General features: G+C 33.5%; 2 protein-coding genes and 2 pseudogenes across 4 annotated transcripts; 1 reads left to right on the top strand and 3 right to left on the bottom strand.

Moving 5' to 3' along the window:
- Positions 1-1021: 1021 nt before the first annotated feature.
- LOC120177660 overlaps positions 1022-23474 on the bottom strand; it is a 30506-nt pseudogene continuing 8053 nt past the window's right edge.
- LOC120177564 lies at positions 1651-2483 on the top strand (annotated as a pseudogene).
- LOC120177657 (protein EMBRYONIC FLOWER 1-like) lies at positions 8133-12007 on the bottom strand. Its single transcript, XM_039183731.1, has 4 exons — positions 11928-12007; positions 10427-11817; positions 8284-9755; positions 8133-8171 (listed from the first exon to the last, which is right to left on the bottom strand). Exons 1-3 carry the CDS (start codon positions 11956-11958, stop codon positions 8316-8318), a joined length of 2862 nt encoding a protein of 953 aa, XP_039039662.1. The 5' UTR covers positions 11959-12007; the 3' UTR covers positions 8133-8171; positions 8284-8315.
- Positions 12076-14512, bottom strand: LOC120177658 (protein EMBRYONIC FLOWER 1-like). 3 transcript variants are annotated; one of them, XM_039183733.1, is made up of 4 exons: positions 14277-14512; positions 13235-13299; positions 13128-13204; positions 12076-12541 (listed from the first exon to the last, which is right to left on the bottom strand). In XM_039183733.1, exons 2-4 carry the CDS (start codon positions 13286-13288, stop codon positions 12103-12105), a joined length of 570 nt encoding a protein of 189 aa, XP_039039664.1. In that variant the 5' UTR covers positions 13289-13299; positions 14277-14512; the 3' UTR covers positions 12076-12102. The 3 variants fall into 3 exon arrangements, with proteins under 3 accessions (XP_039039664.1, XP_039039663.1, XP_039039665.1); XM_039183732.1 differs by having other exon boundaries at positions 13235-13303; XM_039183734.1 differs by having other exon boundaries at positions 13235-13317.

The following is a 23474-nucleotide window of genomic DNA, read 5'->3' on the forward strand; positions in this document are numbered from 1 at the left end:
CTGACTTGATTCGAAACAAATATATTTATAAAAAAATATTAATTTTATTCGATAAAATAGGATCCACTTATATAATATAGAGAAGTGTATATTAAAATTATCGATAAATATATAAGGTATAATTACAATATTTTTGAGTCTGATCAAATATTTTCCATTTTAAAATGGAATCTAACCCCAACTTTTTTTCTTTTAAGAAACTTACACAATAAAAACCGATTGAATCAAAACTCGTCAAATTTGAATTTCAAACACATCCCTACTGATATTGTTATTAACTACTTTGCCATCAACAACTAAATGTTAAGAGAATTCGCATATACGCTAGATTGAATGACGAAGGATGAGCCCTTCCCACTTACCTTCCATTTTCATTTCCAACCCAACACTGAGTACCCCTTGGACTGGTTAGCCAATTTTCTTCTTCCAGCTCCAGCAAATGTACAAACAACTTTTCGTCACTGTACTGTACTTTCATATAACAGCGGGGCTCTACTGTTTCACTGTTGAATTTGACGGACGAAGGGTTAGCATGACATCAAATAGTCTTTGTTTTGTTCAGGGGTTAAATTCTACCAAGCACCCTTGTACTATTTGTTTTGTTCGGATTTAGCACCTCTACTTTTATTTTCTCAAAACCCGTACTCCTACTTCTCCAATTGTATGACTTTAGTCCTAAGACTAATAGTCTCTCTCAACTCCAGTAATTATTATCACGTGGAATTTTTATAATTTTCATATCATGATTGAAATTATTACTCTCAAGGAAAAATTATATGATAAACTCTTATGATCCTCATTATTGATAATTATTTATATCATCTTTTTCATATCGTTTTCAAACTAGTGATTTTTCACTCATTTTTTCATGACATTTATTTTTTTTAGAAATAATTACCATCTGAGTGATTCAATTAAGAATGAACGTGAGTCAGATTATATCAAACTAGGTTTTCATCAATCTGAACTTGACTCAAGTATTACACTCATCCACTCGTCACTTGATTAGAGCTGATCCAATAAAAAAAACATGTGTGCATGTATGTGCACACAAAATAGATACTAAATTGAAAAATAATAGAGTTATATTATTATAATTACTCATATCTAAAAGATAATTATATTATTATATATGGTTAGATCGAATTAAACATTTTTCATTTTAAACTATAAACTTGAAATTTAAAAAAAAAAACTCAATCTTATAGGATTGGGTCAAAACTCTTGTAAAATACCTATTCCTGGAGTTGATATGTGGTGATTTTTATTGGTTGAGACCGTATTGGAGGTGGCGAGGAGGATCCATGATATAATTCCTAATCCCTCGAACAGTTTAAGCAATTTGAGAAGTAGAGGTCTTACTTTTCATCAAATGATAGTAGAGGTACTAAATCCGCAGAAAACAAATAGTACAAGAGTTATTGAAAGAGTTTGACCATAATGAAACATGCAAGTTTGAACCAAGAATTTTGTCCCGCTCATTACCCAAAAAGAAGACTAAACGACGACGCATCGTGAAACGTCCTCTGTTCGTTCTGCAAGGTGTGCCCCCCACTGCTATCTCTGCAAACTGTTCAGCTCCATTATTTCCACTAAGCTCTCTGACTCTACTTCATCTCTTTCATCAGCTCCATTTCTTTTAAGTTTTATATCTACACCCACCACCGCCACCGCCACCACCACCAAAAACCGTAAAACTTTAAGCTGGAAAGTGGGAATCAGTATGAAAACCAAGCACCACCACTCAAAACTCAAAACGCAGCCGCGTCCGCTCTTCTCATGCGGTTTTTTCCGTAACAGTACTCAATCTACCATCAGCCCCACCACTCCTCATTCTCCTCCCCTCCCTCTTTCTTCCTCACAACAACCACCTGCCTCTCCATCGCCGCCTTCTGTGCTGACTCACCCTTCCCCTCCACCACCACCGCTTCCGCCGCCGAAAAACTCATTGCAACAACGCTGGAATCCTCCTCTTCCTCCTTTGCTTCTATATCTTTACTCAATGGAAATTCCCCATCCCGACGTCACCTCTCCACCAAAAGCCACCACAAGCTACTCATTTTCAACCTCCGCCGCCGCTTTCCTCCGCTAATCTCCAAGAAATTTTCCATATCGCCGAGGTTCAGCTTTCTACAGGTTAACTATCCGAACAACTTTCTGACCTCCAGCTTCTAGAACGCTCGCTCGTGCCCAAACCACCGTCGGACCCGGTTTGTTCGCCTGAATTGATGCGTGGGATCGTTTCGAATTTGAAAAACAATGAAGGGGTGAAACCAGTGACTAAAATTCTACTCGCGTTATGTTTGGTGAGAGCCCATGCGCTTGCAGTGCCCGTGATGGTGTCCGTCATGGGACGGTTGGCGGTAAGAGGACGAGAATATGCAATTAGCGTGATACCCGTCATATACGGAGTCGGATGCGATGGTGATGGGAATGGGAATGGGAATGGGAATGGGAATGGGAAGAACAAGATGGACGGCTGAATTTAACCCAAGATGGGAATGAAGGATTCTGATTTGTTCAACATTTTGAGTCACGTAATTTTACTATTCTAGTTTTAGAGTTTGAGTGATTGGTAGTTTTAGGGTAACTCTCACACTTGTGACCGTCTATATATATATATATATACGGTTAATAAAATGTGTTACCGAAAATGTTATTATTTTTTAATATTTTCAGTAAAAATTTATATAAAATATTATTATTTTATCGAAAATATTATTATTAGACGTTTTATCAGGTTTTTTAACATATCCGGTAAAGCGTTATCTAAAACATTATTTTTCTATCAAAAATGTTAATATTAGACACTTTACCGGAAATGTTAAAAAATATTAATGTTTTAAGTAAAAAAATAATGTTTTAAATAATTTTTTACTGAAAATGTTAAAAAATAATAACATTTTAGATAGTATCTTTCCTTAACCGTATATTAAGGTTGTCGTACGACAGAACTTTCCATAGTTTTAGGCCCTCTATTATGTTAAAATTTGAAATTTAATCTTTTACTTTAATTTGGTATAACTAATTTTTATTTTTATAATAATATTAATCGATTTAAGTTTTTTTTATAAATATAGGTAAGTACAATATTGTATTTGTTCAAAGATAAATTTTAACTTCTTGCCATTGAACGTTTATACCCCTGATATTCATGATACTTTAACTCAAATCCTCAAAGAATAACAACAATTCTTTTATTACAAATGAATCCTCAAAAAATAACAACAATTCCTTTATTACAGAAGTCACTTAATTACTGCAATTGGTTTAAGTTAAAAGTTTAAGTTAGGGGTTATTATTTCAGTCATTAACAGTGGAAAATATTTTACAAATATGTTTATTTAAATATCATCTAATGTGTTTAAACTGTCTTAAATCTCAATTTTAAATTGTACAAATTAAATGATCACAATGATTATATCCGAATGATCAGTGGGTATTATTATTTTCCTTAAATATCTCAGATTCGAACATTATTAATTGTAGGATATTTAAATGATTATTATCAAATTGTTAGGATTATTTAAAATATTACCACTTGTAAATTGGGTTTGCAAAAATATTATATCCGAATGATCCAATTAGTTAATCCGATGATCCAATTCGAACAATTGCATATCCAATCTGAATTTTTTTGGATAATTCGGATCAAATATTCAATAAAAAATTAGATAATTAGATCGAATACAGATTTAAAAAAAAAATTTGATTTCAAATTATCTAACCTTAGGCCCAGCTATCTTTCACGTGAAACTCTCCCAAATCCTACGTGCATATACATAATCTATTTTTTTGGACAATTCTTTCACGTAATATATATTTTGGTTAAAACTTTTAATTGTTTATTTAACATATGTTAATAAACATAGCTTTTTTGTACATAATCTAGTTGTATGAATATGCATATACATAATATATATAATCTTCGTGTATAACATTTGAGTTTAGTTATGGTAATTAATTGAAATAAATTTGTGTAATATTCATTTATATATATATATATATATATATATATATATCCATAATTATAATCCCATTCAAGTTTTTAATTAAACCCGTAGTTTAATTGAAATACATCAACATTTAGGTTTCATTTTTCAAATATATTATGTAATTATTTAATTTGAAATTCTTGAATATTATATGAGAGATTAATTTTAGGTAAAATAAGTTATACATTTGGATCATATATTCGGATATCCAGTTTCTTCGAATTGAATTCGGATCATTATTTTAATTATTCAAAATTTTGGATATTCAAATTTTCAGATTGCATCGGATTCGATATTCGAATTTTGCACACCCCTAACTTATAATCATCCTATATTAATAAAAAATTCAACCTTAAACTATAAATATTAAACTTTAATTTTATATTCATAAATCATAAAACCTAAATATCGCACACAATAACATTAAAACTCTAAAATTAATAAGTTGCTATCAAAATACCAATATGATATTTTATGAATAAACCATACAGCTCGCGCCTAAGTATTAATTTGCTTCTATTTTGGTCATCAGACTAAAAAACTTTTTAATTATGTCACTAACATCGCAAAAATTAAACATTTTGATCTCTGGTCGTTAAATTTTTAATCAAATTACTTTCATGTCTCGTTTTTTGACATAATGACAATGTTAGCCCTCAACCTTTACAAGTTTAAATAAATCATCCTATTTAATTATTTATAAATTCTATCAATTTGATCATAATTTTAAAAGATGTAAAAAAAATTATTTTCTCCATTTTCTGGTGTTTGTTTTGGGGGAAGAAGATTCGGTCCATGTAAACAATTTCCAAAACACAGGAAAATGAAGTTGCTTATTTAAGCAATTTGTTTAATTGGCATAGTAACAATTTTGGCCATTAACATTTATAGGTCTAAACGAATCATTCATATTTATGAATTTTGTTATCGATTACAATGGCTCCAAACTAAGCAAACACTCTACTTTTTTTGTTTGAAAAGTAAACCTTGTTGAGGAATCTTTGGATTGTTCGGTTAAAATCCCGACAACAAAAAAATGTATTGAATTCATGGTTGTTTTAGTCCCGGGATTTTGTCTCCCGATCTTGAAGGAAGTCTCGAATGCGATCCCTATATCGTGTCTAGCTTATCATGATTTACCTTGTATGTCGAGCAGCTGTGTGTGCTTCACTCCAATTTATTTGAGCAGAGAATAATGTGTGGTTCACCACGATTGATTTGGACGAAGAGCAATGAGGATCCAATTGAAAGGGTCTAGAGACTTAGAGGAACAAATTGGTGAGATTGGAGAAATTCGAGGACCAAAGTGGAGACATTGAAGAAATTGGAGAACAAGTTCTGTAAACGGGGATCCGACCCCAATTATTTTTCAGCTTTGCTGAGGGCATGGGTTCAGATTTACCCAAACATTAGTGAGTGTAGTTTAGTCAAGATAAAAAATAATTTTCGGGCATTTGTGGATTTTAATTTTTGGGTAAACTACATGTTTAGTACTTAAACTATCAGTTTTATCCATTTTAGTATCTAAATTTTCAAAAAAAATTAAATTTATACCTAATATTCAATTTTTATTTCATTTTAGTATCATATCGCTAAAAACTTAACGCGTTTGGTACTTAAACTAACAATTTTGATCCATTTTAATACCTAAACTTTAAAAAGAATTTCAAAAACTAACGTTAAGTTATTAACAAGAGTGCTAAAATGAAACAAAACGTTTGGTATAATTTTAAAAACATTGAAAGTTTAAATACCGAAATTGATAATTTAGATACTAAACACTTAATTTACCTTTAATTTTTTTAAAGCTTATTTGTGACCAGTTTCTATTTTATTCTCCTTTCTTCTTTGGGCTAAATTGTTGTATGCTTTATGATTTACAAAATTGATTTTCATAATACAATTTTAGCTTCTGTTTAACTTAGTTTTGTTAATGGAATAATCCTCGACAAGCACACATTTATACTGTTCATCATCTAAAGTAGTAGTCTTAAATAAATAATATAAATCAATGGTAATATTTTAAATATAAGAGTATTATTATTTTTAGAGATATCATATTTAAACAATTGTATGTAGATGATATATGTATAAAGTAAAAGGCCAAAATAACATATGTCAACAAATATAATAATTGACTTGAGATTGGTAAATTTATTACATTTTTGTTGTTAGTTTTTTCAGTTTAACAAAAATAGAAATTTAAAGAGCAAAGTACGAGAAAAAAATACAAAATAAAAACAAGTTTAAAAAAGATTTTGGCGAGACCAATATAATTTTTGCTGTGGAGAATAAAGAACCTGAGTAATCTAGAGCAGTGTGCTAAAGCTAAAACACATGCAGCAGCAGCAGCTGTGTCATTTAAATCTACTTGTACTGCCTCTTCAAACCATAAACCAATGGCGAGACCAACATTCATGCATGCATCCAGCAGTTAACTGCTGGATTGTTTTTTTACGTTAGAACCAAACTATAATAAATATAAAAATTAATAGATTTTAATTATGTTAAATCATTAAGAATAAAATATTAGATGCAAAAGTGTGTCTAAATCAATTTATAGGTTGAAATTTTGACTATTTTTTGGTTGTGATCTTTAAAAAAAGATAGATTTCTCTTGAGTATTAACACTCTGACGGGATAAGAGAAAATACAAGACGGACTATTTTTTGGGATCAAAACCCCTTTATATGGCTAATTTAAGAATCAATTATTGTTTGTATTTGTAACTTCACCCCTCATCAAATTTAATTGTATTTACCCTTTATTTCCATAATACTTGTAAAACCTTATGACTTATAATCATAATTGATCACTTAATTTTATGTCATATTTTATTGTAACAATATACATTAACTGTCCGTAATTATGAATTTTAATCAAACAATCTCATTTGCTCCTCAAGAGTCTGGTTTTTTGATAATTTTCAACAGTAATAATTCTAAAAAAATATTAAAAAGCTATATAGAAATCCACACATTGAAAGCATATTGAAGAAGTCCTTGAAAGCTCGGAGCCGGTAAAATTGCAAAATGAAGTAACAAATAATAGATAGAATATAGATGTTGTGGTTATTGCTTTGGCACACAAGGAAAAACTCAAAACAATGGAATTGAATGTATATGAAGATGAAGCCCCTCGATATTTCAGATGCGAGGCAGATCTACATTGCTTATCATAATTAGCAGAGTCAAAACATACTTGTATGAACAAGAATTGTTCTCAGCAATTGGCCTCACTTCACTCGTCTACTTTCTGCCTCCAATAAAAAGATGGCCATGAAACAGATAGTAAGATACATGCCCACTGATCATAACAAGCAATGCCAAGGTCCATGCTTACCAGCAATTGAAGTTTCAATCCGTGAACCGATAACTGTTTGTATTTTTTTTTCCCATTTAAATATTATATGAAAGCAAGAAAAGATAGAACTGCTTTTATAATAATACTCGTTCATCTCAATTAAAATGTCACGGTTGGAATTTTGTTAAATTTTTTTACTTTTATCCATAATACATTATACATTTTTACCATAAGGTTAAAATGTGACAATTCTATTGAAATATGGGGATTAATATTATCCAGTTAACACGTGATAAAGCATAAGAAAAGTGAAACAAAACACATGACAAATCTATTACAATATACACAATAAGATAATTGTATCATATTGGCATGAAGATAACATCTCCGTTTCTCTCTTCTTTGTCAAACCTTATGAATTACAGCTGAATAAAATAATTACCAACAACAAAAGGGTATACTGTCCCTCTGTAGGGGTTTCATATTTGACTGATTGCCAGTCCTGTTTCAACTCCCAATAACTGGCTCAACAATGGCACAAACACCGACTTATTTAACGACAAACACACACTTCCGAGTACTAATAAAAGGCGATATCTAGGTTTTACAAACACTTTTCCAGGACAATACCAGCATACAACATCGAATACTTTCGGTTGGTATGTTATGTAAGGCTGAGTGTGCAGGATTCCAGGCATATGAATATTTACACGCCTTACCATGCGGTTCTCGGGCTTGGAAATGGAAAACGCTGATGCCAGTAGAACAAAATATTCAACTTGTGTGGTAAATATGACTGCTGTGGTGCCTGACAATGAAGCTTTTAAGCTTTTCTTTGTTTTGAGGTATCAAAGAAGGCGATTCCGGTTTTGCCTATAGAAAATTAGGATACGTCAAATACTGATTGAAGAGTTCAGCCAGACAAATGCAAGGGAAGGGATCAATTTGAAATCGAAATGAAATTAAAGTGATTCTGAGATGCTACCAGAAAATATACAGATAAAAGAATCACGAAGTTCAATTTCGTGAATGCTCCTTTCTAACCGTAAGCTTCCTCTGACATTTGTGCCCAATCAATTTTACCAAGCCAGACGACGGAGCTTTTTCCCTTCCAAATTTCAGGTCTTCACCATCGATCATGTACATATTTCCAGCTCCAGGTATAGTAAAATCAGCAGGGTTTCTATTAATGCCACATATATCATTCTCTGAACCACTTTTTGGATGGAAAAGGGTACCACTCGAAGTACGGGTCTTCTGCTTATGTTTTGTTGCACTCTCCATTACATGAAGCTTCCCGGGAAACATCATAAATTCTGAAGTTCCAAGTGCCAATTTCGGCATACTATGAACAGGAATAGATCCACAAGTTGTATTTAAGCCACTATTTGAAGATACAGATCTGTTAGATTTGTGGTTTTTATTCTGCCTTTGAGAGTCTGAGCACTTTTTCTTCTCTTTTTCTCTAGAATTCAGTGAAAAATGACCAGTAAATTCAGGTCCCTTGAAACTTTTATCATCCTGGAATGAAGTAGAAGGACCATCTGCTTCAGTAACTGACATACACTCGCAAAAACTCTCAGGTAGGTGGCTTTTACCGTAGCAATCAAATGATGGATGCTTCATTGAAGTGGTTCTGTATCCCCCAGAAAGAAACGAAGTTTTCTTAACGACTCTTTGGTTCCCGTCAACAGGTGCCCCCGACTGTAACCCTGCATCCATAAGGCTGAGTAAATGCATGGCGGGTATGGTTTCATTAGAATACAGGTCTAACAACCCCGTCCCATTATGTTTGCAAGTAAATGGGTAGTCTGCATGTGTCCTTCTAAGGGCTTCAGAATCAAACTTTCTACGAGGCTTCTCATAGTTTGAATCCAAATTCAAGAAGTCCCGGTCATCATTTTGACTCATATTTCCCTTAGGTAGATTGCTGGGGCAATGTCTAAGCATGTCTAACTTTGGCAACTGATCTGCACACTTGTGAGGGACGCTGGGAATATAGGGCATGCTATTCGGCATCATGGATAGCCATAGGTGAGCTGCTTCCTTATTCTGCTGTGGAGCACCCTGGCTGGTTTTACAAATTCCCGATGCCCGCACATTAGCATGAGAGGACTTCTGCCCAACCATGTTTCCAATCCACTGGCAATTTTGAGCAGTGTTTTGCTTGATGGTCTCTTGAAACAAGTCCATCTCTTCATTTCCATATGCTTTATTAAGATCCACCATCAGATGATTTTTGGCATTACTTATTTCTGGTAGCTGTTTATCAATTTCAGTATCAGGAAGACACCTTTCATACTGATTCTTTGCCATGAGTTCAACAATTTCCATTATGTCATCTGCAGCTTCTTGCTCAGACGCCATTTCAACACGTTTATCATAATGTTCCCTAGCAACTGTCGCATGGTCCCGAAACTTCACAGTTCTCCCGTTGTTGCTTGTACCATTGAAATCCTGCAAAAAGAAACAGATGGGGAGAAAACATCCTCTCAATTCAACAGAAATAACAAGGGAAAAAAAGATACATTAATTAGATGAATTATTCCTCGTTACTTGGGAAATGTCCGCCATAAGCAAGAATACTACTAAGTTTTCATATCTAAGATTACATGGGCTTATATCAGAACCAGAAGAGTCATTAGTATTCTAAAATATTTTGAGAGATTTATATTTTGGTGTGAGGACTATGGATGGAAGCAAAAGCAGTTTCAAAGTCTAAGGAACTTAAGATGATTTCATACCTAATCTTTGCAGATACTTATTTTGGAGTAAGCATAAAGATAAAGCTTCGGTTTCCGATGAAACCAAGCATGCAAGTATATCAGAGTTCTCAATTATGTGAACCAGTTTTCTCAAGAAAGGAAAAGATATATGTACCTTTTGAAGTTTTATAACTGGTTCAAGAAAAAGGAATGTTTTTGGCTCAAAAGCAACAATAAAGTTCAATCTGAAAATTCCAGAAACTTCGTTCTAAATGTTCATCATAACCTGAATAATTGATGCCTAAAAACAAACTTGGTTACAGAGGAAGAAACCAAATTTGGGGAAGACGGCTTGCGAATATAGTCAGTTTTTCATTTTAGATGCCAGTTCAGCTACTTTAGTAACAGAAGAAAAGCCCATACCATTAGCTGAATCGAAGAACTCCCAACTTCAGCGGGAGATATGTCCTTCTGCATCTCATTCAGGAACGGTATTTTGTACGCGGTATGATTACTGTTGAGATCAACATGCATTCCCTTCCAAACGTTGGGATCAGCTTGAGAAACATAATTCATGTTTAGATCTTTCCCCCCAGTATCGTATTCACTGAGAACATGCCCTTGTCCATCTCTGATTGGAGTGCTATATTTTGCATCATAACTTGTAGCAGACAAGGAATTATTAGGAGAAAATTGCAGTCCTTTTGTAGCTGACGTATCCTGTGTTACTTCAAGCAGGACAGCTAAATTTCCAGTTTGTCTTGTTTCAACATCTTTCCTTGAAATCGGACCTTCTCTGACATTGCCATTGTTCCAAGGAATTCGAGAAGCTTGACAATCATGATCTTGATGCATCTTGCTCTTTTTCTTCAATAGATTATATTTTTTCTTTGCCTTCAAGGCAGATTCAGGAAAGGGATTTAACCCACCGCCTGTAGATACATCATTTGATTTGTACAAAACAATATCAGAGGCATCATTCTTGGTGGTATCTCCAGGGGGCTTTTTCTGTCTTTCTTTCTGCAAATTTTCTCGAGACAGGTGCAATTCATCAAAATACTCGGTCTTTTTACTTTTCTTCTTTCCTAGAATAGGACCTTTTTCTACTTTAGCATTAACCAAATTGCTCTTTGCTGGAGCCTGTGAGCTGCTTCTGTTAATTGTACCTTCTGAATCAGAACTTGTGATTCCATCAACACTTTCTGCATCTCTGTTGATGGTCTTAAAGTTTTTATGCCCATTATTTGGAGAGCACATAAATTCTCCAGGAACCCATTCTTCATCCTGTGGTATCTTTCTTTTCTTTCTACGAGCCAAACTGCTTGTAACACTTCCGTGGAAATTGACATGACCTTGGGAAGTAGATATTGAATCCATGCCTATAGATGCATCAGGAATGGTACTGGAAGGAGAATCCTCAGTACTCGTGAGATTAGTTTTCCCATCGTCGTTAGTACCCAACAGTTCAGTTAGCAGACGCACCTTATGGTTTTTTCTTCGATGCAAGCTGCCAGACACAGTTCCAGGCAATACCTCATCACTTTCAGATGATGCATAATCACAATCACCTAATTCTGATGAAGGATGTTCATCTGTATGATTCTTAATAGCATTGGGAACCCTGTGAACCGTACTTGCTATCCCATGGGATCCAGAACCTCTCACCAACTCCATCTGTTGATCACAGGCAGATTTCCCCGTTTGACGTGTTTCAGTGGCATCCTTAACCGTGCACTCCACATTTGATTCAGGAACCTTGACACCAGCAACTTCATTATCTTTTAAATCAGGATTACGAAGTTGCAGAGAAGCAACTGTTGCAGAAATCAGCAGTGTTATGGCAGTAAATGCAGTTCCAATTTCAGTTGCTATGCAGGAAAATGATTAAGCTTATTTAGATAGGCTTTTACTCATTGTAGCGTACCTTTTTCATCAAAACCAAGTGTTTTCCACATAAGGCTAGAAACAACTTCTATTCCGGCATAATTTGAAATATGGATTTCGTTGTTATCGTTATTCTCTAAGATATCTACTTTCCCTGGAAAAAGAACCAAATAAAATTAATGTTCTAATTTAGTGGTAATAATATAAGAATTGAGCTAAGACAGAAAAATACCTATGATCGGTATATCTGCATTTGCCGCTTTCTTTTCGCTTTTATCACTAACCAAAGGATGACAGGTACTGCTATTAACATTCAAACAAGCAACATCACCAGATTTTCTCGAGTCAACATAAATCTTTCCAGTCTGCTGCAAATCTGATGAACACATCAAAGCATCCCCACGGGATGGCACTTGGGAACAAGAGCAAAAGGATTTCAATTTGCTACTGTTATTAGTAACAATTCTTTCTTCATTTATACTGCTTTCGGTCCCAGTTTCCTGCAGACAGTGCTGGCAACACCACCATCTGAACTTCGGAACAAGTAAAGGAGGAAGCTTACAGATTTGTTCTTTAAAAATATTCTGGTCACCATCTAATGCAAATGGCCAGCTTTTCTTCCAGTCTTTCTTGCGCATCTCAGATGTATATCCACTGCATTTAAATCAAAGGGAATTTATGAGGTTGACTTCCAACATGACCACTAATGCACCACAAAGAACTATACATTTGCAAAAGCTATACATATCAAATCTTGCAATAAGTTTCCTTCAATTAAAAACTTTAGCCCCTTCATTAGATATCATTACATAAATTTGATGTTTAGTATGTCGTCATATTGTTGGAGATATGGTCTCGGAAAAACTATAACTAAAATATCCAAAACATTTTGATCAGTTACCAAAAGTGTGGAAAAAGTCATCATGCGCACACAGAAACGAGCATGTTATGCAGTTACTGAGGAAGAACAAACAAGAGAAAGAAAGAAACAAGTTAATTCATTCTTTCAACAATTCTCATTATTGATAAATAATTTGAAGGCGTTCAATAGTAAGTAGATGCGATCTCTCTTCCACTAAGGAGAATACATCTCTTAAATTCATACACTTACTGTGTATAGCTCCCTCACGCAAACAACAGCCACCATAAACCCATTTTCAAAAACAACGGTAGTAAAAAGAGAAGTTGAGAAAGTGCAGCAAATATACAAGAGAACTGACTACTAAGGATCACGGCTTACCGGATAGAAAAATGTTCACACTTCCTAGTATCAATGTCATCGATAGCATTAATGAGATCTATGGATATTGAGTCAATCTTTATGTGTGATTCCACGGACTTGGAAACGAGATTAGAACTGCAACTGTGATGAGTTCCCTTGGCCGCAGCAGTTGTCTCCATGCTATATATGACTAACTAATTGATGAAACCTATATGAAACAATTAGATATGCCATGAGCGTCGAATACCAATACATAGTAACACTTTAATTATATCTGTAAGCTATGTAATCAACGCCGCATGAAACACTAAGATATTAAGCACACGCTTCATAATTCCTTGGAAATTCAAGATGAAATAACAGTCACACGCATGAAGCACTAAGATATTAAACACACGCTTCATAATGCCTTGGAAATTCAAGATGAAATAACAGTCACATAGAAAAACGGATGCACTAAAAATATGAGAAGAAAGAAAGCCCCTATATATGGTGATTTATTACATAAAATAATAGCCTATAGCAGCAGACGAGTGAGTACTTTAAAAGGGAACAAAATTGGAAACCCTAGTTCCTAATGAAATCAAACATAAATATGTTTGCAGTTACTAGATTAATGTATTAACAACATCCTATTAAATTGTAAACCAAAACTCGTCCATTTATAATGCAAAGTAAATCATCAAAAACAAACATGTTAGGGTTTTATCAGATAACACGAACTAAAGTTTGAGATGAGAATAATAGAGCTTCGTTTATCCCTTCTATATCAAAGCAAAAAACAATCAACTTCAAAACTCACCTCGAAGCCTTCGAGTTTGATGTTAAAATAACCCACATCGATCCATTAAATGAAAATTTTTATCTAGGGTTTCATAGCTAGCAAATTCACGAGCCAGTGAACAGTGAACACCATCTTTATCACCAGAAAAACGATGGAAGAAAACACATAAAATATCCCAAAAAAGTGAAAAAATATTAACCCATTAAGTAAAACCCAGATGCCAAAATGACAATAAAAGGCTAAACTTAACGTGCTAAACACAGTAAACTAACCCCAGATAACTGAAATAAAAAAAAAAAAACTCCAGCTCAGCTCAACTACATATTAATAATTCAAAAGAAACCCAGAGTTTGAAACTGTAATTAGATCAGAAGAGAAAATACCTTATTTATCTGTGTTAGGTACCTGCTAAGAAAATTCAAAACCAACCCAGCTTCGATTCTTCACGGCCAGTCGAGAAAACGGTATCAAAAGAAAGAACATTGATCGAGAGAGAAGAAGATTAGATCTTTCAGGAGAGATCTGAAGCTCGTCGTGTATAATTTGAGTGCGAAGTTTTGAGAAACCCTAGCTGAACAAAGAAGAGGTTTTTCGATTATTTTAGAGAGAGAAATAGAGAGTAGACAGAGAAAAGAGCATTTATCTTTTGTGCTTGAAAGGAAGGTCTTTGCTGTTGTTGTATTAAAAATCATCTGTAAATATATTGTTTTTTAGTTTATTCAATTTAGGGTAAAATACATAGAGGTCACTGAATTATGCTAAAATAATATTTTTAAACCAGTAAACTTTTAAAATCTATAAAATAATAAATTTATAAAATTATTACAAAATAATCTCTATATATTATAAAAATCATCTGAAAATATATGTAATTAATATTTATTTTATTTTATTTAAGTTAGGGTAAAATACAACAGAGGTCATTAAATTATGTTAAAATGATATTTTTGTCTAATAAACTTTCAATTCTTATAAAATAGTCATTAAATTTATCAAATTATTATAAAATGGTCCTTATATATTATAAAAATCATATGGAATTATATTAAAATAATATTTTTTACTAGTAAACTTTCATATCTTACAAAATAATCATTTAATTTATCAACAAATTACAAAATGCTAAATATTATAAAATAGAAATAAATTTTGATAATTTTAAGGATATTTTTGTAATAATCATGTAATTTTAATGACTATTTTTCTACAACTAAATAATATGTAATGATAATTTTATAATTGTTTAGGAAGTTTACTAGTCATTTTGTAACATTTGAAAGTTTACTGACCATTAAAATTATTTTGTAATAGTTGAGTGACATCCAGTGTAATTTAACCTTTATTTTATCTTAGAGAGAGAGCTAAGAGTGAGAAAATAAATGCTAGAAAAAGAACCAATGGATTTAACCCACGTGGAAGTGGGGTTCGGTTCTTATGGCATTTCCATTATGGATGTTGCCCTAGATTGGAAAAGTGAAAAAACGCACTGCTTCAACGCGTTTGTTACACGCTCCTGTTGCTCCGCATTAATTCTTTTTTTTTTTTAATATTCACTGTCGTATATGCGGTCTCAAAGATGCCCTTCGCACATAAACAACCTTTGATAGGAACGTTTGATGGAGTCTCCATAAAAGCGCGTGGAGTTTGTTTGAGATGAAAACCATAAGGTTTAATATCATCTTTAAGTATGTTTAACCCTAATTAGCCCATTTTCACATTAAAAATATCTAACCCCCTCCCTGCTACTGGCTGGCCTACTAAACTACTAGTTACTATATTGAGGGCATCGTGTGGATCACATACATTTAGCTTCCGGACATCTTTATTTCGATCTTTGAATATAGAATCCAAGTAGATTTTTTTTTATCTTTAAACATATTAACAACTGAATATATCAAAATTATGTACTTGTTTGTAAAATTTGAGTATTTTATTAACGGTCTGGTATGTGTAAATTGTTCATAGTATACAAGGCATCTTTGGTTTTATTCTACCCTTGAATGTCACTCTCACCTTTCACCTAAATTGTAGTATGCGTTAAACTTACAATCTCCTTGTTACAATAAATTCTTTCATTTATATTATAAAAGTTGATAATGTTTCACCAAATGGTAGATTCATTACTTGAATATGGGGGTGAAATTGAATAAAGTCGTAAAATAGAATGAACCGAGGGGAGAGAAAAGTGTATCCCCTAATGGGTAGGCTGGGGTTTAAGGTATATATGGGTAAAATACATTAGAGGTTAGTAAATTACATTGAAATAATCATTTGATTATTAAACCTTTAAAAAGTATAAAATGGTCATTAAACTTATTGAAGTATTATAAAATGATCAATGTGATGTTATAATAAGTATAAAAATTTAGATAATTTTAACGATTATCTCGTAATAATTTGATAACTTTTAGATATCATTTTGTAGTAGTTTTATAAATTTTAATAATCATTTGTATTATTTTAATGAATTTAGTGATAATTTTATAACTTTTGAAAGTTTAATAATCAAAATAATCGTTTGAGAATAACCCAACGACTTAAGTTGTACTTTACCCATTTAAAAATATTAAAAGAAAGACACCCCATAGAAAATAAGTTATAATCTCATTTTTGTTAATTATGACGTGTTGGGTGTGGATTTTTAAATTAAAAAAAAAAGTTGAAATCTTTACTTATAGATTAAGTATATTAAATTTTGTCGATTTTCCAAATCAAAAGAAATCATTGATTCCATTTGGAAAGAAAGTGTGTCCAAAAATACACATGCTATGTATATATCTTTCCTCATATATCAAATTTTAGTTGCTTATTGGTTTATTGAATGTGTGAACTTGGTTTATAGGGTAAAAATATATATCAAATATTCTCTATATTTAAAAACATATGTCAATTAATCGATTTTTAAAAACGCATCACTCTATCATTAAAAATGAATCGGATGTTAACTTTTTAGTTATAATCAAGTCACTCAATTGATTAATCGAATGATCAGCTTTTAGCTTTTTAAAATTATGTGATCCATTTATAATCTCACTAATAATTGAGTAACTTGTGATCGTAATATATCAAACAAGTGGTTGGAGAATCTCTTCCTTGAACACTTGAATCAAGTAAACATCGTCATTGGTCGAGTTTTACTCGAACATCATCTCGATCCGAAGATGATTGTTCTTAAATAGTAAAATGGTTACAAAAGAAACGGACAATAAAATTAGTAAGATAGTTGGAGTTATTGGTTCAATGGTGTGGTGGCACTGATAGCTAGCACATGTTTCCCAACTACAAAAGTGTAAGGCTTGTTTAAAAGAAACATGTAACCCACAAAATCATATCAACCATACGTTTCTTCCTCCATCAAATTTATATGTTTTCATTTAATGGTAAATGTTTTATAAATGGGTGTATTGGGTTCCTCAGGTTTTACAATTTTAACCTTTAAAATTGTTGTAGGGCAAAAAAAAATTTATTTAGAATTTATAGGCTAGAAAGAGTGATAAAGGAGCCATGGGTGGATGCAGTAGAGTTTGTGAGTCAGTGGAAGCCATTGATAAATGTGTTGAATTTGGGGACATAAAAATTCCAAGATTTGTTGGGTGACTCTATTGACTGAAACAAAGAAAGGGATGCATCATTCATCCCTTCCCTGTGTAGAGGGCCCTCCTTTTATAATGTTTTCTGCCATTACACCTACAGCCATAGTTTCAATCAGAGATGGTCATTTGATTCCCATGTAAGTGTATTTTAGGGTGGGCAAATGCCCACCGGGGAATGCGGAATTCGAATTTGTTTAGGTTAATTTTTTATTTTATTAATGATGTCCATGCTAAAATTTTATTTGTATTCATCCATACAAAATTTTTATCTTTAGAATTGAGTTGGATGAATCTTTTTTAAATTCAAATTGAATCGAACGATGGATAGAAAAAATATTATTTTTAATTTGGATGTATTAAAAACTCGAGCAATCTTGCTCATTATTATATCTAGACCTAACAGAAAATTATACAGTAAAAAGTAAAATAAAACTCAAAAGAAATGATATTTTTTATGACCTGAGTTCCCAAATCATTGCTGCCTTTCCCAGGCCAAAGCCAAGTTTGACTAAGAAGAAGGTAATTTACATAAATGTTAAAAAATATTGATGTTTGAGGTAAAAATAATAATTTTTAATAATTTTTTATCGATTTTGTTATTGTTTTAAATAATAAAACCGGTAACACTTTTTTTAATCGTATATTAAGGGTGTCAACCTTAAATTCCCCTCATAAAGATATTTTGGTGAATCTGATAGTTTCTTTTCTGCAGAAACTTTGGGTGAAAGTCACACAAAACCCTGCAGAAATGCTGTTTTAATCTCGATTTAAAAGACCATTCGAATATAAAATCTAGGTAAGATATATGGGTGAGTAAAATTCAACTTTATTTGGAAAAATCAAATTTTTCGATTCAACTAGATGTTAGAAACTTGAATTGACTCATAATTTTATAGATTTAATTCAATTCAGAAAAAAAATCAAATGAAATTTGAGTTATAAAATAAGACTACTCAATTAACTAACTTAATCGTTTTTACTCCTTCGATTGATTACTCACTCCTAGTAAGATGAGCTAGAAGATTAGGTGATACACAAAAGGGAAATAGCAGAGCTTGTAAGGTAATCATAAAACCCAGAACTTTCTTCTGTGCTCAAGAACAGTTTATCACTCTCAAATATTATAAATAAATAAATAATTCTCCAAAAACAACTGTATTATATTTGTATATATGTATATATGTGTGTGTAGTATATATATACTCATTTTTATTCCAAATCTCTTGTACGTATAATGCGTACAATACAGGTATTAGATCTGGGTATAGTTTTGACTAAACCAGAAAGCTTAGTTTATAGCTTTCTGCCAATTCCAGCGAGTTTGTCTTTTTTCTGCATGCATGCGTCCGTATAATCTGCTTTTGTGATTAATAATAATACTTTCAGTAGTTTTGGGTTTTCTTTTACGAAATTATTATAAATTTCGTTAAATTCAAGTACGATTTTTTTTATTATAAATTATATGAAATGTGATTGATAAAATCTAGTGTAAAACTTTTAAATTTTATTTCTAAATTCAAAAGAAATCAAATATCCTTATTTACAATTAAATCCTTAAACCCTAATTAATAATACGCACCAAATAAGACAGTTGATGTTTAAGTTTAAACGAACTCGCTTGTACTAATTAAATTAAAAAAATGATGTGTTTAAATATAAACCTTAAGCAAATGGAGTGGTTTAAAGATGGTTTCAATTACTTTGGTCTATTAAATATTTTTCATTATTTCTTGTAATCTCCTTTTACATATTTGAGATTCCAATTACCAAAACTAAAATCCTAGCACTTCTCTGTTGAATAATCGGGTAAAGAAAACGGAAAGAACACAAGAATTTTAAAGAGGATCAGCAATGTGCTTACATCCTCGGTGCCCTAGGCGGTGCTAGAATTCTTATTCAATATCTCATAGGTTTTGGCTACATCTCCTTTTATAATAAATAAATTCTGATACATATTTACAAAAATAACCCTGTACCGTACCGCGGGACTGCGCCCCCGTACCCACAACCCATATAATCGTAACCCCCACTACGAGACTTTCTTTGTAAGGACAGATGATGTTCGCTTCGCTCACTCCGCTCCATCCTCTATCCTCTTTACCGATATATATTATGAGTCATACCTAACAAATCTCCACTTTGGCGAATATCATGCCCCTTAGGAAACATTCAATGTGGGTTGGGTTACCTTACTTCTTTAAAAACTCGAAACATTCAAAAAGTCCAAGCAATGCATGAACTTGTCTGTCGTAACTGGCTTGGTGAACATAACAACGGCATTCTCATTAGTATGTACCTTCTGAAATAAAATCGCTCCAGATGCAACCAACTCTATGATCTTGTGAAACCTTACATCAATATGCTTAGTTTTGGCACGATATACATGATTTTTAGCCAATTAAATAGTACTTTGATTGTCACAAAGCAACTGAACTCCACCTTGCTGAACACCCAACTCCTTCACTAAACCAATAAGCCATAAAACTTCTTTTGCAGCTTCAGCCGCTGCCATGTATTTAGCTTCAGTTGTTTATAATGCCACAACATATTGAACAGTAGACTTCCAACAAATAGGCCTTCCACCAAAAGTAAAGACATACCTTGTCGTAGATCTTCTATTATCCAAGTCACCCGCATAGTCTGAATCCACATATCCTACAACCAAAGGATTATCCCCTGACTACCAAAAACAATTCCATGTCCAATAGTACCCTTTAAGTACCTAAAGATCCACTTGACTGCTTCCCAATATTGCTTACCAGGTTTAGATATGCACTTACAAACTTGACTAACATCATGAGCTAAATCAGAACGAGTACATACCATTGCATACATCAAGCAGCTAACAACATTAAAATACGGAACCTTTGCCATATCTTCAACTTCCTTATTTGTCTTAGGGCACTGTTCTGATGGAAGCTTAAAGTGATTCGCCAATGGAGTGCTCAATGGTTTTGCTGCTCATCTTAAACCTTTCTAGCATTTTCTCAACATAACCCCGTTGAGATAGCCACAGTTTCCTTGAGTCTATGTCCCTGCAAATTTCCATTCCAAGAATTTTCTTTGCGGCACCTAAATATTTCATATCAAATTCCTGACTCAATAACGTTTTTAAACCGATAACATCATCCATGTTCTTCGCAGCAATTAACATATCATCAACATACAGTAATAAAAAAAATAAAAGAACCATCATCAAGGCTCTTAACATAGACACAACAATCATACTCACTTGTAGTCAATCTTGATCATATAGGAGTCAAATCGTTTGTACCATTGTCTCGGAGACTGTTTCAACCAGTACAAAGATTTCTTCAATCTGCAAACTAAATGCTTGTTTCCAGGTTGAGTGAAACCTTCATGCTGCTACATGTAGATCTATTCCTCTAAATCACCATGAAAAAAAGAAGTTTTAACATCCATCTGCTCTAAATGCAAATCCCAACTAGCCGCCAATGCAAGTACTGCTCAGATTGAAGTGTGACTGACCACATGAGAAAAAATTTCATCATAATCAACTCCTTTCTGCTGTGAAAAACCCTTTGCTACCAAACGAGCCTTGAACTTCTCCCCTCTTTTTTATTACTGTTGGTTTCTTCTTATACACCCATATGCAACCAATAGGCTTCTTACACTCAGGAAGGCAAACTAACTCCCATGTACGATTATGATTCAAAGACTCCATCTCCTCAACCATGATCCATCCACTTGTCATTTTCCTGACTAACAACATCATGAAAAGTAGCTGGATCATCACTACTAACAATAAGTGCAAAAGAGACAAGTCTTCAAAACCCAATCTATTTGGAGGCTTTATATTCGTCCATCTCACCCTATCTCTGGCGAGACTATAATCCTGCAAATTAACCGTAGCGGAACCACCAGAAGTCAGTTGAGAAGTTTATATTTTCTTAACTGGAAACTGCTCGAAATCTACCACTGTCGTGTCTTTCTTCTGTTGCAACATGGATTGTTCATCAAAAACTGCATCTCTACTGATCGCAATTTTCTTCGCAACTGGATCCTAGAACTTGAATCCTTTGACACATGTCTTGAAACCCATAAAAATGAACTCCTTCGATTTTGCATCAAGTTTGAATCTCTCATCAGCAGGTAAAAGCACATAATTAGGAACCCCAAAAATCCGTAAGTGATAAAAAATAACATCATGACCAATCCATACCTCTTCTGCAACTTTCCCAACCAATGATGCCCTTGGCGATCTATTGATAAGATAACACTCCATTTTAACAACCTCATCCCAGATGTGTTTGGGAAGCCCCACATTCAACCGTAAACATCTGGCTCTTTTATTCAATGACCTATTCATCCGTTCCGCAACACCATTCTGTTGTGGTGTCTTGTGCACTGTAAAATATCTATTAATCCCATGCTCGTTACAGAAGTTTAGAAACTATGAATCTGTGTACTCTGTACATTGTCAGACCGCAAACACTTGATTTTTCGTCCTGTTTGGTTTTCTACCTCAGCTTTCCACAGCTTGAACTTCTCAAAAACGTCTGACTTCTATTTCAAAAAATACACCCAAACTTTACGTGAAAAATCGTCAATAAAAGTAACATAATACCTAGATCCACCCAAAGATGTCGTGGAAGGCCCCATACATCAGAATGTGCATAATCAAGAATCCCTTCAATTGTGTGGTTTTCAGTCTTGAAATGAACTTTAGTTTGTTTACCAATAACAAAATACTTGCAAAAATCGAGCTTACAGCTTTTAACACCATGTAACATATTTCTTTTATGTAATTCAACCATACCACGTTCACTAATGGCAAGACGTATATGCCACAGTTTGTAGTATCATCACAGGACTCAACAGAATGAACTCCACCTACAACGGTACTCCCTAACAATCTGTAAATATTCCCTGCAGTCATCTTTCCTTTCATCACATTCAAAGCTCCTTTAACAATCCGAATGGTTTCCCTATCCTCATCAGTCTTAGGGATAAAACTATTCTTGTGCAAAGTGCCCAAAAAATCAAATTCTTCTTCAAATCTGGGATATGCCGAACACCACACAACGTTCGAACAAAACTATCATACACCTGAATTCTGACATCACCAATACCAACCATATTGCAACATCGATCATCACCCAAATAAACAGAACCAGAATTAACCGATCTGTATGTCGAAAACCATTCCCTATTTGGCGTGATGTGATAAGAACATCCAGAATCAAGAATCCAAGCATCCGTCAATTGAGTCATTGAAATAGAGAGCATATCACCCTCACTACAATCATAATTGTCATCCTCGACCAATTCACAGACTTGGATGAGTCATCACGCTTCTCATCATCTGTTTTTTCAACTTCGACAGTCTCACTTCATATGTCCCGCCTCCTTGCACTTGTAACATTGAATTATCTTCTTATCCATAGATTTGAATCTGAAATTCTGCTTCCCAGACCCTGCATTCTCTGGCTTTCGTCCACGGTCTCGATTATCCTTAACATATAAGCTATCATCTTGAGAGTTTTCCCCTGCACTCTTCTTTCGCTGGTTGTGAGCCAACAAGGTTGTAGTAATCTCCTCAACTTTGATAGTCTCTTTCCCATATGTAAGAGTAGTCACCATGCGTTCGTAAGAGGGAGGCAACGAACACAACATAATCATCGCTTTGTCTTCATTCTCAATTTCACATCAAGCTGAGCCAAATCAAAACGATTTGATTAAAGACATTCACGTGTTGCGCCAAATCATGATCATCCTGCTTCTTCAACCCATACAGCCGCTGCTTTAGATACAGTTTAGTCGTTAAGGATTTGGACATAAATTGACTTTCCAACTTCTTCCAAATTTATCTGGAGAGGACAGATGCATGACGTGATACATTACCTCGTCTGCCAAACATAATCGTATGGTTCCTTCCGCTCGCTGTTAATTTTCACAATCTTCTCCTCCATCGACACTGGCTTGTAGGTCGCAAAGCCTTCAGGATCCCTTGTTGCACCAACAGAT

The sequence above is a fragment of the Hibiscus syriacus genome, unplaced genomic scaffold (assembly GCF_006381635.1).
Source record: "Hibiscus syriacus cultivar Baekdansim isolate YM2019G1 unplaced genomic scaffold, ASM638163v2 tig00112293_pilon, whole genome shotgun sequence".
Taxonomy (NCBI): Eukaryota; Viridiplantae; Streptophyta; class Magnoliopsida; order Malvales; family Malvaceae; genus Hibiscus; species Hibiscus syriacus.